This window comes from Artemia sp. Qi Xiang Cuo, chromosome 5, assembly GCF_049724085.1.
Source record: "Artemia sp. Qi Xiang Cuo chromosome 5, ASM4972408v1, whole genome shotgun sequence".
Lineage (NCBI taxonomy): Eukaryota > Metazoa > Arthropoda > Branchiopoda > Anostraca > Artemiidae > Artemia > Artemia sp. Qi Xiang Cuo.
This window is the reverse complement of record NC_142798.1, coordinates 66106868-66124903: the sequence shown is the minus strand read 5'-3', so window position 1 is coordinate 66124903 and position 18036 is coordinate 66106868. Positions and strand designations below refer to the sequence as shown.

At 36.0% G+C, this 18036-nt stretch overlaps 1 protein-coding gene across 1 annotated transcript in view; it reads right to left on the bottom strand.

Annotated features, from left to right (window-relative positions):
- Window positions 1-18036, bottom strand: part of LOC148952406 (uncharacterized) — a 109537-nt gene that overhangs the window by 2013 nt on the left and 89488 nt on the right. The window contains exon 7 of the mRNA XM_089089863.1: window positions 1109-5899. Coding sequence (XP_088945989.1) covers window positions 1109-5899 — 4791 coding nt within the window. The remainder of the gene's footprint in view (window positions 1-1108; window positions 5900-18036) is intronic.

Below are 18036 nucleotides of genomic sequence, written 5' to 3'. Positions count from 1 at the left end.
TAGGAATGCTAACTGAAGGCTCGAGTTAGGAATTATGTGAAGGCTTGAATGTTTTAATTCAAGATTTTCTGATTGGTTCAAAGCAAAATTTCCACGATAGAACAAAAACAGCATTTGAAAAGGCCCATCTATCATAGGTCTTTCCAACTAGTCTCTATTCTTTGCTTGAATTATTTGTTTTATTTTTTTGCGGAGCGACTAATGTATACGTATTTTTTTTAAACTGATAATTTTTTTAAAAGAGAAATTAAATTAACTTCAAGTATTCCATTACATAACAATGTACTATTTTTCCGTGGCAAGAAACTCTTTCGTTTTATCTCTGTCAGTTTTCATCCACTCATCTGTTTTCACTTCATACACTCATCGATGACTTGGCCTAACACATCTTCTCGTGCTGATCTAAACTTGTGTATTTTTAAATATTCGCCAATAAAGCACTGCCTTTTCTATGAAAAAGTCAGTTTTTCATTTGCACGAACACTTCGCAAAAAATCTGAAAGAAAGCGCTTTGCTGTCGGACCCTTTAGTCAACAACAACGAACACCCTTCTATGGTTTCTGTTTCTGCAACAGAAATTTTTCAGAGCATAATTTTATGAAATGGAGCTAAGAAAGCTCCAGCCCTGGAACTTTACATTCCTATTAAAAGGACGATTCAGGAATGTTAACTGAAATTTTGGCTAATCTTAATAGCAAAAGTATATTGCGAAAACTAAATTTTGAAAGTTTCAAAGAATAGCCTGAAGATCCCTCGAAAATGATGTCAGAGTAACAAAAATCTGCAACACTGGAACTACTATGGTTGAAAACCCTATAAAGGACAAAAACAGTCCCCATCTTGAACAACAAAGAAAATCACATTGTCACACAGACAGCAATGATTTGTCTCCTTTATTTTCTGTTCTTCCCCTGGGTGATCTTGCCGGTTGTAGAATGTTGGGAGATGATTTATTTCAAATAAAATCACCATATCTAGTGCCTAGGCATTAAATATGGTGAGAAGAACACCGATCCCGGTGCCGAAGGTCATATATTAGCGAGTACTAAAACTAAAATGTTTAAAAATATTGGTAATTAACATAGAAAGTGACAAGAAAACTACTTACATTTTGGGTTATTGTTCATTTCTTTATCACTGCTGTTTTGATATTCATTCTTTATAGTAGTTTTGCCTTCCCTTGTGAAAGATCCTGTACCATTCAATATCTTTTTGTGCTCATCAAATTCTTTTCTTAGCTTTTCAAACACCTCTTCTGCATTTGTTAAGAAAACACCCCCGTGATTTATTCCTCCGCTATCTTCATTCGTTTCATTCATAATTTCAGTGGTTTGTATAAATTGTATATGTTTATTAGTAGAATTTCGTTCTGCTAATATCTTGTCTAAGCGATTTTGTGAGATTTCCTCCTCTTTAACCAATTGACCATCACCATCATAAATAATTCGACGAATTTCCGTAACCAGTTCATATTCATCCTCATATTCTGGCGAAGATCCCCCAGATTGCTTCTGGGGATTTTCAAAGTCTTTTATTCTATGGGCTTCTATTGGGGTGGCATTTTCCTTAATTGTAAATCCACTCGCATCGACAGTTATTTGTGTTATATTTCTATGGTTATTCAATGTTACTGGTAATCTAGATTTGGAGGTGCTTACATTTTTAAGAAAGTTGGGATCCATTATTTCAGACTCAAGTTTGTCAATGATGGACTTTTTAAAATTTTTATCTATCGCTTCTGAGGTTTCTGTATCTTTAACTTTAAATCCGCCAGCATCAACTCTTATTTTCGTTATGTTTGAATCATTACTCGGTGCAATTGGTATTCTAGATTTTGATGTGCTAATAGTTTCTAGGAAGTTGGGATCCAATATTTCAGACTCTAATTCATCAATAACAAGGCTCTGTTGATTTTTATCTTCTATTCTAAGCTGTTCTCCCATAGTGTCGTAGCTAAAGAAGTTTTCTTTTGAAGATTCGGAAGAATCTTCGCTTTCAGAATCTAAATTGTTCAGACCACTTGAAGGATCTGTTATATTTATTTTCTTCACGGTTTTATCAAAAATAGAAGTAGAAGCACTCTTTCTTGGTACATTAAATAAATCTGAATGTCGCTTCAGCAATAAAAGGTGTGGGTTATCTTGGCTTGTCTGGAGTCCTGTAGCATTGTTTTCTGCTACCTTTACCTCTGATTCGACACCATTTTTCATAAAATCTGGCTTAGGATAGAATTGCATTAGTTCTAAGACAACTGTTAGATTCTTGCATACATCCGGACAAGAAACAGTTTTTTCTAAAACCTCGCATAAGGCTTTGATGTCCAGCTGGTCTTTATCAGAATGGTGGTCTTCTGGTACCGATAAACTTCTACCAAATCCATCTATCGTAACTTGATCGGTGGCACTATTATTAAGTGTGGAATCAACAGTAATGCAATTCCACTCAGATAACATATTTTTTTGAACTGCCACAAGATAGTCGAATAACTTAAGATTGATAGGTAAACTTTGATTAGTCAGGGATAGCTCCATCTGTACTTCTTTAATTTTGTTGTATAAAAGTTTCAAAGAGGCCGTTTTTCTTGACGCTGTTATGTTAGAATTAAGAAGAATTTTTCGCAAAGAAGTATCTATTATATCTAATTGTACTGAAAGACGTATGCAAGACTCAGTGAAATCGAGTTTTTGCAAAGTTTCATACATGTGTTCACGAGATAAGCTCGATAACGTTATGATTTCTTCTTGAAAATTACGAATGACCTTTCTAAGTTTGTCCGCTCTTTCTGCATCTATTTTTCTTTCTTTGCCGCTATTCATTACTAGGATATATTTCTGTAAGATTTCACCGCTATCAGTTGATGGAATTGATGCTAGTACATCTGTAAGTGTGGCCTTAATTGTTTCAGAGAGTGTTTCAAATAATTTTGTTGTCTCACTATGTTCTGTTAACGAGTACAATGTTGAGCTTTCAAAGATTTTAATCATGGCAATCGGGTAACATTTCATTAGCTGATTCTTAAGTTTTTCCTCATTAAGTACCTTTGGTGTATACATTCTTTGAATTTTTGCTATATGATTAACTAGCAAATTTGTTTTATATAGTGGAGAACATAATGCAGCAGTGTCAATAACACTGGCTAGCTCTGAATCTACTTCAAGTAATTTAGAGCTAGAGTACTCGAGTACTTCTAATGCCAGATTGTATAAAGCACTATTTTTTTCCTTTTCTAAAAGTAAAATGAATCTATATAGGATATCCTTTTCTTCACCATTTAATTTTAAGATGTCTTTATAGCTGGCAAGCTTCCACTTACCAATGGATATATCACAAGATATATAATCATTCTTTGCATGAATCACACTTTCAAAAATTGGCAATAATACAGACATGTCCTGCGGATAGTTTATAAAATAAGATGCCTTGCTGTCACTTTTCAGAACATCGACATATTCGTTAGATAGTGAATGCATTTTGTTTTCAACATTCACATCACTTGGATTTTCCGCAACGTAATCCTCGAAATTTCGAAGTTTTCGAACTTTAGCGACCACATCCAACATGTTATCTTTTCCAGTCAATGAAAGTAATGTATTAGTGACATTTTCTACATTTGAATAAATTGTGTCCTGAATTAGATTTTGTAAGATGTTGTTTATTTTATCATCTCTACCAGAAACGTTTTTTAACAGCTTTGATGTTCTTTTCAACAATAAATTGGGTATAGTTTCATTAAACTTCAAATTTTTCATAGAAATTGCTTCTTTAATGTCCTGACTGGACTGTAAAAGTGCTACTTCTTCTAATAGCACCTCTATTATTTTTTGATTACCTGGTTGTTCTATTCCTATACCCTCCTTTTCAAGAACGTCGGTTAATTCCTTTATTAATTTTCCTTTAGCTAAGGAATCATTCTTTAGTCTATTATCCAATTCCTTTACTACTTCTTGAACTGCTATATCAGAGTTAATAAGACCATTTGCTTCTTTGAATTTATCCAGAGCTTTGTTAAATTTTATTTCTTTCAATATATCGTCCTCTAGGCCACTGAGCAATGTGCGGTTTAAAGCAAGGTCTGTTTCTGGGAGAATTGACTGAAGATTCTTCAAATGGCTCACAATGTCTTTCAGCTCATCCGTATATTCAAAATTGCTATAAGCTTTGTTCATAAGTTGGTCTTGAACTTTTAAAAGATCTTTGTATTTACTGTCTTTAGTCTCCTTCAATTTTGGCAAAACATTTGTCTCTATCGCATTGGTAAGTTCTAAAAGAGTTTCAGACATATTATTACTATCTAACTTTTTGTGATTTGATAGTTCTTGGAGAAGCAAGTGATTTTTCTCAATTTTCCGTTGCATTTTATCCAGTTGGATAGCTGTTAAATACAAGACTTCATTCAAGATAATGGATTCATATGATCTATTACTTTTGCTTAATGTGTCATTTAAAATTTCCAGCTTTTCCTTCAATCCCTTATCTTCAATATATGGTACGATTTCTTCTATAACCTCAGATATACTAACTTTATTCTCTTTTAAGGTTCTTTCGTTTCGTTGTTGTACTTTATCTTGGCTCTTAAGCAGTAACAGCAGGTCATCCAAGAAGTGTGCTACTTCTTCTGCAACTGGTGGTGGTTTCATAGTTTTTTCTTGTTCTACAACGTTTATCCAAATATCCCTATCCTTATCATTCAAAACAGTGGCTACAGCTAGTGTCTCGTTCATTAGCATCTGTCGAAGTTCATTTTCAGTTTCCTGGTTTTTAATTTTTTCTAGCATCTTTTCTGGTGTTCTCAATGAAATGGTTACGTTATTTGCAAGCTCGGTCACAGTCGTTGGGACAGAATCGGACAGTTTTATTGTATCTGCCAGTTCAATTATTGTATCATCAATCTTCTTATTTTTCAGTTTATCAAGTGAATCTAGGTTTCTACTCAGCTCTAAAGCTTTCTCTACAGCAAATTCCGGTGTTTTGGTATACTTCTTATCAATAATATCTTTGAAAAATTCCAAGAATTCATTTAGAGATGCGTTGATTTCTTTCTCGTTGAGCTTTGATAAAAGTGATTTAAGATCCTCTGGATCTTCCGAAACATGACTTAATAGTTCAAGAACTCCACCATACGGTTCCTGAAAATTTGTCTGATTATTTGCATTCATGGTCACCAGCAATTTTGTCAAGCCCTCTGATAGCGGGTATTCCGTTTTATTATATTCATGAAGGCTCAAAATTCTTTTAATTATTTTTCTCCTCTTAATTTCCAATTTTTCATTTTCAATTTCTTCTTCAACATGTGATAGGAAGTCTTCATGATTGTCACCAAGCTCATCCGTTTCTAATAACAGACTAGTCAAATCTTCCAGATGCGAAAGGGCTACTTCGTTTTTAAAAATCTTGTCTTTATCCCTCCAAATATCTTCAATCAACGAAATTGCTTCTTCTTCATCTGTGATTAAGCAGTCTTGCTGATAAATAGCGTGGCAAATATGGCTCGTAAGCTCTTTAATTTCGTTTACGTTGCTCTTATTGGCTTTGACTAAACCATCTGTCTCTTTGTAAATCTGATCAATTATTTGATCCACTTCTTCATCTGTTTTAGAAAAAATTCTCCTAGTTTCGGAAAATAGGCCTTGAATATTATCTGCTGAGGCTTCTGAAAGGCTTCCATTTGTATTAAGTAGATGATCAATCACCGTCATTATCTGTTTAATCCTTCTTCTTCTTCTTCCTTTTGGTGCAAAATTCAAGTTTGATTCCATAATAGCCTTCTCGTTCAATAGTTTTTCTTTTAACGACTCTTTTGCTGTTTCATTAGCTGGACTAAATGATTTCAGCGTTTGAATGAGATTTCTCAGATCCTCTTCAACAATTTCTCCATGGTATTCTTCTTTTTCGATTATACCTAAAAGAAAGTATGGCTTAAAACTTAAAAAAAAGGAAAAGTAGATTATGTTAATATCAATTTGAAAGTTGTTGTATCGCAGTGGTTTTCATTAATATAAGTTAGTTCACACAGTAAAAAAAGGAGGCTAGATATAACGTAACATAAATTCTATAGGAAAAAGGCTTTGGGTTTCTTCAGATTTCTGGGGGGTTAGGACCAGGATACCTCCCCTATCCTTTACACATATACATTAAAGTTTTTATATTTCTATTCAAATCAAAGATTTTTGTTAAATTTATAGCAAGATTCCATATCATATCTTGTCTTTCAAATGACATGATTTTTCTCATAAGAACGGTTTAGGTTATATACACACCAAAGAGAAGAACGACCAAAATAATTCTAAAAGATAAAAAAAGATTTCAAATCCTAAGAACTAGCGCTTTACTAAAAACTGAGCTTACTTGAGGTTCTCTTTTATAAATATAATTGTACACTGAAAGATGTCGATATTATGACGTTCGAAAGACTATTGAGAGTCTTAAAATTAGTCTTAGATTAGTTTTGTGTTTTCAGTAAAGAGCTAGTTTTTGAAATTCAACAAATGTCGAGAAATACTACGAGTCAGTTTATTTGAAGTGTTTGTCGATATATCTTACGTAATCTGCGAAGGGATAATTTTGTTCGTTTTTAGTCTCGATATCACTCTTTCCTTGAAAAAAAAACTTCGTTTAATTAATCATTTTTAAAATTGTATGTTTCATTTTATTCACACCTAATCATACTTCTAGGAATTGTTTGCAATAATTTTTCAGATTTAGCATTTGCGTAACCAAGAATCCACAAGAAAATTGTCATCCCTTCTTGCGCAGCAAAATAGTTCATGCTTGCGGAGTCACACGCAACCTAGGAAAGAATTGTCACTAATAATAAATGGTAACCCTGAGATAGTAGAAATTCATCTTATACGGCAAAATAGTTCATAGTTGAGGCGTCAGACCTAACCAGGTAAAGAAAGAACTCTAGTCCATAGTAACTGAAAGTTCGACAGAAACACGTTTACTATAACTACAAACACCTTATAAAGTTGAGAAATCTAAAGCCAAGAAACTGGGAAGCACTCCTTGGTTATCATACCCTGTCACTAGTCATTCTCAAAGTTTATGAGTAAATATTTAAAGTTTACTAATATTGTTTTTTTTTGGATTAAGAGTTATAATAAGATTAAAATTTAAAATTTCGAGTAGCCCCGCCCCTCCAAAAAAAAACAACACCGAAAGAGCCTTGCCTGATTTGAAATTCATTGACTGAACTGTCAACAAATACAAAAAGTTCGGTTTAGCTCATTTTGATATATATTAGTTTGAGATGTTGGCACTCAAGATTTCAAGGCATCCAGGATGTAAGACGTCGATTAATGTCGGTCTCAATAAAATCAATTAAGAGGCAGTGGTATCAATTGGGAGGGAGAATCTGCCCCTAGAGTTTTTAGCCCCCTAGATCCTAATAAATGTAACTTTTTAGTAAACAAAATTGTCGTCTCTAGATTTTGAAATTTAACTTTTGCCCCTCCCCCCCCCGCACCCCAATTTTGTGATTTTGTGCCACTATTAAGTGGTATGAATGGCATGACGTTACCAAAGAGGAATACTGGGTACCAGCCAGATCATAAATTATTGACTTTGCTGCTTAGGAATTAGATAATATAATGTAGATAAGAAAAAGTACCTCATTGTACAAAAAAGTACCAGTGGGATCATTACTTGCTAAAAGCTACACGCTAGTAAAATACAAGTCAATAGTATAGATGAAGAAAACTGGAGACAATTCGTTGTTGATGTGCTGCCCTCCCCCCGTCAGAACCGAAAATGTAAAGTCATACGAACGTTTAATTTTGCTAAGAAAAAGCCACGTCTGCCACACCTTGTATACAAGGAGACACTATCATGCCATCTATTAACTATGGCGTTTCCTAGGATACTAGAATTAGTAAGCTGGAACCCAAATATTACATCCCAAGTGGTGCAGGATTGGGTATCGAAGGCATGATCTTAGTGAAAATTAACTAAAAAAAAGATTTTTTCTTAAATGAAAGCAAAGAGCGAAATGAAATATTAAAAAGGAACATAAATTATTGCGCATATGACAGGGTCTGCCCCTTCTTCAATCCCCCAATATTTACGCTACAGTTTAATTGAGCTTCAAAAACATTTTTTATTCTGAATCAATGGCCCTTGTGTTTTAAGGGTCGATCTTAAAGAATCTGGACAAAAAGTCCAACATTAGTGTAAAGAGTGGGGGTTGAGGAGGGTAGCCCTTAAAGGCCAGATTTTAGTGAGAACTAGATAATGCAACCATATCAAAATGTGAATGGCAAAATAACCACTAGTAGATTGCTTCGTCTGGATTCTGCACCCTGTATAGCAATTCCTATGTTATTTGCTTGGTCCAATAGGAAAAACATTTCCAGAGCATGTTCTAAGGGCTTATATTCCCTCCCATGTTCTAAGGGCTTATATTCCCTCCCATGCTATTTTAAGCGCTATGTCCCTTCCATTGTTATTCTATGGGACCTCTACACGTGATTAAACACGTTATGAAACTACGTTCTATTTGCTCATGCCCCGTTGGTACCATTCCAAACGAGTGGGGATTCCCTTCCTGTTTCTAAACATTGCAAAAAAGATAGCAGTATGAACGGGGAATTCCCCACACGAATTTGTTTCAACTCCAAGTTTTTCAACCAGAGTGTTTTTTTTGAGCCAATACCTGTTTTTTAGGCAGCCAATCAGAGAACTGCTTAACAATTCGTCCTTGAAATTTCTGTATAAAATGTTCATGCATTAGAATTGAATTTTCATTATGTTTTAACATTTCGTACATAGTACACTGAATTTTATTATTAACTTTGAAACAATAGATCCATCAATTATCCATGTGAGCATAGTTTATTAAATTTCTGAATTTGTTTCCATATAAAAAACATTTGTCGGCAAATTTACATTTCAGGGGGACTTGGCCCCCCGACCCCCCCCCCCACAATAAAAATCCATACGATAGTATACTCGTTAGAAAACGCAAAGTACGCTTTTTTCATCTATGTAAACAAAAACCACCCCCACTCTGCTCTGTAGAAATAATTATTTCGTTCAAAAATGTCCTTTTTTCCAGTTATCAAAAATCCTTTTCCAATCTAAATAAAATTCTTCTGTGTTACAAGAAACGGTCACTTTTGGAGAACAGGCTTCGCACGCTCATCTTATTTACAGAGATTAAAACCATATGTGTTTATAATTACAGAAAAGGGTCCTTTTTTTGGAACCAAACTTCAAAACGTGTCGTATCTGAAAACAAAAGCTTGGTGATTAAGACGGGGGCTTTGTCTAATGCTAGCCAGAAACTCAGAATTGATAGGGGGTAAGATAGAACGATGCCACATTCTGTGTGTTTTTAGTTTGTTTTTGGCCAAATTAGACAGATATTTTTCAATTGTATTTGATGAAAGCAAATGGATTTCACAGATGATTACGAGGCTTTTATAAAAATACGTGACAGGGAAGGGGGAGGGGGGCAATGTATCAATTCTAACAAGGTTTTTCTTTACTTGGTACCCGTTAAAAACAAAATTTTTGTGTTAAATAAGTAATTCTTGTATCTTTTAAAAGAATTTTGCGGGGCTTGAGAGAGACTCTGATTCCGTGTGGTTAGAGGGGGATTCTATGTACAGACTAATATTTTCTTCTGTAAAAAAAAGGGAATTGTTTTTTCCATGCTAAATTTTGCCTTCTTTTTATGTAAACAAAAACCACCCCCACCCTGCTCAGTAGAAATAATTATTTCGTTCAAAAATGTCCTTTTTTCCAGTTATCGAAAATCCTTTTCCGATCTAAATAGAATTCTTCTGTGTTACAAGAAACGGCTTTTTTACCAAGAGGCTTTTATAAAAATATATGACGGAGAAGGGGAGGGGGGGGGCGGGGCAATGTATCAATTCTAACACGGTTTTTCTTTACTTGGTACCGGTTAAAAACGAAATTTTTGTGTTAAAATAAGTAATTCTTGTATCTTTTAAAAGAGCTTTACGGGGTTTGAGAGAGACTCTGTTCCCTGATTCCGTGTGGTTAGAGGGGGATTCTTTGTGCAGACTAATTTTCTCTTCTGTAAAAAAAGGGAATTGTTTTTTCCATACTAAATTTTTCCTTCTTTTTAAGGAAGAGGATTCCTACTATTACTCTCCCCCGGAAAAGAGAGTTAAGACTAACGGCATTACTTCAATATGGCAAGTGGAGATAGGCGGTCCATTGGGGACCACTCACATCCATTCCAGACCGGCGTTGCCTGCTCGAAACCCACCGGTACCAACCTCTATGTAACCAGGTAGAAAGCTGAAAAGAGAATGGATGGTTGGTCATATGATGGGGAACCCCACCGGCTCATCTGTACAAGCCAGTGACATCGCCGCCACATCTATGCAAGAAACGGACGGCACTCAACAGCAGTCTGAATTTGGAAATGTGAGTATTTTCACCTCTAGCTTCTACCTATTTCTATCCAACTTTTTTTGTTTTTTTTAAGTATTTTCTTTTCACCATTTTTGAACACCGTAAAAGTGTATGTCAGAGATGTTAAAATGTTAAAATGTTAAAATAAATTTTGGGGAAATGGCTAGCCTAGACGACTTAAATTGTGATATTGACATGATTGAGGACCCGGAATGGGTAGATAGATTTATGCGTGAACATTTAGAGGGTGTTACTAGTGCATCTGAACCGGGTCCTCATAAAGAAATTACATCACAGGACAATACAGGCTGGCTCGATCAATTGTCACCAAACACCTTGGAATATGTACTAACAGCCTAGGGACCTCATGCCATTTCCAACCAACGTAATTGAACAGACTGGGGGTGATGTTATTGACAATTCTATGTCACCCCCCACCATTCCGCTTAATGATACAGCAACAACAACAATGCAAATTGTTGAACCTAATGTTCCCGGGACATTTTTGACGATAGTTTTATAATTAGTGAATTGAATCCTGTACAAAGGGGTGTAGGACATGAAAATAGTGTCATATCCCCGGAGCTTCGTGAATTTTATTTGTTAGGGTCTGCTCTAAGTCATTTAAAAACACATAGAGTAGATTTTAATCCTCCCGAAGAAAACGCGGTTGACGGGAGCGTTATTTTAACTGACCCAGTAAATGTTCTCCATAGCTAAATCGACAGAATTCAAGCACAAATTGAGATTCAGATTCACAAATGGGAGGGTCAAGGGGGGATTAAAGCATCAGTAAATCAAAAAGTTTATTTACAAAAGGGGACATCTGGGGATATTTTTTATTTTCATTTTTCAACTGGCAATCAAACTTTTTACCCTGGTCTAAATGAATTAGAGAGTAACTTTTTCAACTGGGTATATAAATTAATTTCGACTTTGGACACGTTTAACGAGAGGGGAAGTGGGTCCACCATTTTATACATTGAACACATGGATCTGAATCTCAGTAGATTTAAAAAAAGCTTTATTTTAAGGGGGGAGCGGGAAATCTAAAAATAAAATGCCACCCAGATTTGTCGGTTACCAAAGGAGTTCAAGGCTTCAATTTTGACACGGGGCTGCAATGCTTTAAATACGCATTTTTAGCAGCAGCCCATAAAACATTAAAAAACGAGTCAACAATGAAAAATCTCGAAAGACTTGCTCGTATCGGCGAAAAAAATGTCCCTAACGTAAACTTTTACTATTTAGAGGGATAGTATCCGATGTCCTTGAAAGAGATAATCTTATTTGAAAAAGAAAATAAAAATCTTGGGTTGGGGGTGGTTTTTCTGCAGTACGACACAGAATTTGTAAATGGGGGAAAGAAACCAAATAAAAAAGGGGTTTTGTATTCAGTGAGGACATCGATGGTGGAAAATGTTAAAAATTGGGTTTGGGTTGTTTACGAGCCTTCCAAAGATGAAAATTCCTACGGTAAATTTTTCCCCGTTACGGCAAGAGGTTGACTCCTATCCCAAGGCAAAAAATATGGGAAACGTCTCTATTGCCCCATGTGCCTTTCCTCATTTAAAATTGAAAAAACATTTTCGGATCACATGGGCCATTGCAAAATTCATGGGAATCAAAGAACTGAAATGCCGGCAGAAGACAAAGATACTGTACAAATTAAAAGTTACCAAAATTCCCAGTTACAAGTTGATAATGTGTCTTCAGATAGTGAATCAAGACTGGTTAAGGTATCCTACCTATTAAGGCCAAGTATATTCGAAAAACACAAACTAGTTGCGTGTTCCAACGCGCACGTTCGTCGCGATTCCAATAATAAAATGCAGTTGGGAGAGTTTTTTTGGCTATGGATGAGGAGGGTAGTATGGAAAAGTTTTTGGTATCTTTAATAAAAACAGCAAACGGCGCAATTTCACGATTGCGTCACACCAAATACCCAATGACATCATATAAGGAGCAACTGGCACTAGAAAAGGGGACAATTTGCTGGTTTTGTAGAGGTGCTCTTGCCCCAAAAGACGCTGTCCAGGATCATAATCACCTTACTGACCCCAATTCAACGAGAAAAAGTAACTTTCGGGGGTGGGCTCAACATTCATGTAATTTAAATATTAAACAGCAACTCTTTCTTCCGGTTTTTATACATAATTATAACTACGATCTGAAGTATGTGCTACCTGCAATGGCACATCTTCAAAGAAATGGAACAGTGGATAATGCATGGGTGATAGACAGCTTTTCCTACAAAATCATACCTAAGTCATCGGAAAAGTTGCTTGTTTTGGAATTTACGTGGAAATTGGTTTAACACGCCGTTGAGTACACGAATAAAATTCACTTTTTAGATTCCTAAAGTTTTTTCCCCAAATCGTTGAGCGAATTAATTCAGGGGCAGAAAAACGATGACGGCTGCAATGCTTTCCCCCTTCTCAAGCAACAATTTCCAAATGATTTATATGATTTGTTGACGGTCAAGGGCATATATCCTTATGATTATTATTGTTCCATGTCGAGATTCGCCGAGGAAACTATTCCTTTTATTGAATCGTTTTACGACAGTCTACACGATCGTAGGTGCACCCCCGAAGAATACAGTTTTGCTAAAAAAGTTTGGGCAGAGGGAGGGTGTAAAAATGTGTTTGACTACTGCAAGCTGTATTTGTCGAGTGACGTGTTAACTTTGTTAGACATTATATGTAAAAAAACGGACAAAATCTATGGGGAATTTAATCTTGATTTGGGCTATTATTTTTCATCTCCACATCTGGTGATGGACCTCATCCTAAAGATTAGTGGGGAAAAAATCGGGCTAATCACAGACATTGATCAGTATCTGTTCATTGAAAGGTCAATGAGGGGTGTATTTGGTTTTCACGGGGATCGTATCTTGGAAACTGATGCAACTGGAGAGAAGACGGGGACAAAATCGGATGCAGTTTTCCTTGATATGAATTCTCTCTACCCCTCAACCATGTCCCATTATGCGCTACCTTGTGTCGACTATAAATGGCTCAATGACCCTAAAGCTCCCCATTTCCCTAACATTGCCGACGACAGGGATGGGGAGAATGGACCGGTTGGATGTTTTTTTGAAATTGATTAATAGATACCAGTCGAGCTTCACGATTCAGTAAAGGATTTTGTTTTCCCCTTCATCCATATAACTTTAATTAGGGATTTTTTGAGACCCCGAAATAGGTGAGTAGTCGATGTAGACGAATTGAATATGTCCACGTCAAAACAAAAACTTATTTGAACTACAGCCAAAAAAAAATATTACTGTGCATCATGTGGCTTTAAAATGGATGCAAAACAATGATTTCAACTATACGAAGGATCATAGTGCGCTACAGTTTATTCAAAAACCGCATTCAAAAATGTTTGTTGACACTTTTGTCAAGAAACGTTCTGAAGCACAAACGAAAGCCGAAAAAGAAATTTATAAACTCATTTTGAATTCGACTTTCGGCAAAATGTGTGAGAGTGTTCGCAATAGGAATCGTTGTGACGTCGTGACCGATCCCAAACAATGTGCTCGAATTATTGCCGATCCAAACTACACTTCCTTCACAATCATTGGCCCGGACATGGTACTATTGAATAGGAAAAAAAGACGCATTGTATTAAATAAAATATTGCTGCAGGCAGTGCGATCTTGGAGATCTCAAAAAAGCTCAGGTTGGAATTCTACTACAATGTGGCTAGGGTACAGTGGCCGGAGAAGGGGCAAGTAGAGGTCTGCTACGGGGACACAGATTCTCTACTGTTAAAAGTAAAAACCCCAAATCTAATTGATGATTTGGCGCACGTCGAAATTATCAGCTCACGGATGGACTACACCATAAACATTTCCAGAGCATGTTCTAAGGGCTTATATTCCCTCCCATGCTATTTTAAGTGCTATGTCCCTTCCATTGTTATTCTATGGAACCTCGACACGTGATTAAACACGTTATGAAACTACGTTCTATTTGCTCATGCTCCGTTAGTACTATTCCAAACGAGTGAGGGTTCCCCGCTTATTCCTAAACATTGCAAAAAAGATAGCAGGATCAACGGGGAATTCCCCACACGAATTTGTTTCAACTCCAAGTTTTTCAACCAGAGTGTTTTTTTTTCAACCTGACACCTGTTTTTTAGGCAGCCAATCAGAGACAACCGAGATATTTACTCCTCTCTCTCTATCTCAGACAATTTTTGTTGTTGCTAGCTCAGTTTCATTGTGGCAGTGAGAGTGTCAACACATGAAAAAATGTTCCATACATGTCCCCTATGTATGTACACACTAGGCAGCTGGTCATCATGTGGGACTTGCAGAATGATTGATGAGTATGACGAAAAGTGTAGATTATGCAACCCGTGTAAATTGCATAAAGGATATGCTGTACAAATTAAAGGTTGTAATTCCTGTCTTGAAGAGATGTGTGACTCTCATCCTAGAGGCCACCTATGTTCCAATTGTCACTATGATAAATGTAATCACTGGGAGAATACATATCCGGGTATGATTGGAAAGAATCCTAACCGTGATTTTAGTTTATTGCTACGAGATTGGTATCGTCGTGGCTTTAGATTGTTCTGGGAGGAGGAGCCGGGTCAACGATTCAACTGTTGGAACAACAAAAGAATTTGGATTATATGTCATCGTTGTGAAGACAATGGCTACTAGGATTATAAGTCCACTGATTTTTACTTGGCTGTGACGGAATGTGATTCGCCGCTTGAGGACACTATTTGTGACATTACTTCAAATAAACAAATTGGAACAAGTGAATTCTATAGAAAGAATGAGAATAGTATCATTGACTATACAAAGAGATATGACAAGAGTGAAGTTACACTCTATTGTAGAAAATGTGACCCTCACATTGCAGTACATCAGGATCAGTATACTGTGAATTCAGATAATCTACCTGCACTAGTTGTTGTCGACAAATACCTAGTAGAAGATGAAATCTAAGGTGTAGAAAAGTCATTTTATCGTGTATATTAATTTTTTTCATTTATTAATAAACAAGTTAACATATATTTTTAGAAAATTTTATTAGCAGGGCACTAAAACCTATATTAAATACGCTTGTAAGTATATTTTCCACTAGAAAGTCGTTCAATCAAGGTAAGTCAACGTAGATGTCGAGAAACTGCTTGTAGGTTTAGCCACGACATCTGAACATGACAAAGAGTAGTGCATGACAGCCACATGTCTTAGTCGTTAAATACTGCATTCTACTTTGATTTTGAATCATGGTTTCCCCACTGCTTTCAGTAAAGTTGCTGATGTATGGAGTGTATAATTTATACGATAGGCCAAGAGGATCAAAAAATTAAATATTCTTTGCTCTTTGAAAGATGCATAGCCAATGGCCGGTATTCAAAGTCGATGGACTACTATTAACAATGATTAGGGTATTGTTAACACTTGGAATTTTTTCAATGAAATCCGAAGGTATGCAATAGGACTTGTACTGGGACATGTATGGATCCATTCTTAATACGTTGATTATTTGGTTTGTGTTCATGGTGCTAAGTCTAGTAGAACACTGCCGTCGGGTATGATTTCCCAAAAGGTTTCAAATTGACTCAGTGATATTAGCGTGATACTCTCAGTCAAAGCATCGGCAAATGTACACTCTAAACGTACATTCCCTGTTCGTACTATGCTCATATCCTGAGTCGCCGACAAGTCCAAAACAATTACCCCATGATTTTTTGAAAAAATTGAATCGGTTATTCCATTTTCAAATAGTTGAGAGTCATGATCTAGGGATTGCATTGCCAACTCGTACAGAGTTCTATAGGATTTTGTATCAAAAGATAGAGTGTACAGTGGAATACCATTCACTTTGCACACATGTGTGTACATGAGTGTACATGTGTCAAGTTACACTCTGCATAGAAATCATAGACTTCGTGCTAATCAATATCGAAAAACTAAAGCCTTTTTCCCATTGCATATAATGCAAGCAGATCTCCTGACTCTAGATGAGGTTCAACAACGTCATAATACACCGCACAAGTACATTCTACTTGCAATCAGTGTTTTTAGTCGTTATGCCTATACAATTTCGTTGTGATCAAAGAGAGGCATTGAAGTTGCTCAGGCCATTGAAAGTATTCTCGAACAGGATTCATACAAAAAAATTCAGACGGATCGTGGTAGTGAATTCGTTAATTCCCATGTTGCAAAAGTACTAGTGAAACATAGTTCACTGCTCCATCATGGTCATAGTCCTATAAAGGCTGCATTGGCCGAATGATTGATAAGAACTATTCGACTTTTAATTTCAAGATATTGTACATTGAAAAATACACCGGCTTTTATTCATGATTTAGATAAAATCATGTTGATTTATAATCAACGACCTCATCGATCATTGTCCAACTCAACCCCAACGGAAGTTCATCATTCTGATCATGATACAATTGACACCTTTCTTAAACAATATTCCAATGAAGCGATTGTCAAGAAGAAAAAATAAATTCAATGTTGGTGATACTGTTCGAATTGATAGGATAACTAATGTTTTTGAAAAGGGGAATTACTTGTGGTCCACCGAACTTTTTAAAGTGGCGAAAATCCTATACACTAAACCCATAACTTATCGTTTACGCGATACCAAAGATGAAGAGATTTTCGGCGGCTTTTATGACTATGAACTACAAAAGGTTAAAAATAATAGTGAAATCTATCAAATTGAAAAGATATTAAAGACTCGTACTCGCAGGGGTAGGAAACAGTTACTTGTTTGGTGGCTAGGATACAACTCTGATTTTGATTCTTGGATCGGTGTTGAAGATATTGACAATGCCCAATGATTTCTATGTAACTTTCATGTCCAATGTTTCCAATCTTCTCTACAACGACTTGAATAGAACAAGTGATTTTTGGACAAAACTCTCCCCCGCCATCAAATTTGACGGTGCGTATGAAGTGGCTCTTGTCGACTGTATTCTCAAAAAAAACTACGACATCCTGAGAAAGAATTGTGAATATGAAATACAAATTAGACCCCATGATTGGCCACTAACTAGTGATCAACACGATGATTGGCCACTCTTTAACAATCGAGAAAATATTGAAAATGTAAATTCAATTGAATATCCTTATGTTGTATTGCCCTACGATGAGCTCACCTTTATGAATGATTTATGTCTTATTATCAATAAAAGAATTTCCAATCGTAAAAAAGGAGTTTTTCATTTCAACTATTCAAAAGAGGAGGGCAAGATCTACATTAGTTCACCTATTGCCAATGAAAAAATTATTTTCAATGATAACCTAAGGGATGTTCTTGACTTTAAGCTCAATATAATCAATGGTAAAAGTGCCGGAAACACTAATTAAATTTTTGCTGCCTATCCACCTGTCTTTTCCGCGGACACTTGTATATTTCTCTATGCATCCTTTGTGGAGACATCGAGAGTCGGTGATTCAAATGTCCCCCTCCTACGAGTTCTTGAACGAAAAACCAATCAAGAGCTTGTTTATCACTACAATATAGAGCATCTTCAGTATATTCTCGTAAACACTTCGAATTTGGAACTCTTCCAGTTAACACTAAGAACTGAACTAGATGGTCCCCTAGCAATTTCAAAAGGCTTAGCTGTAATTATATGTCATTTTCGACCCATTGTCGGCGACAG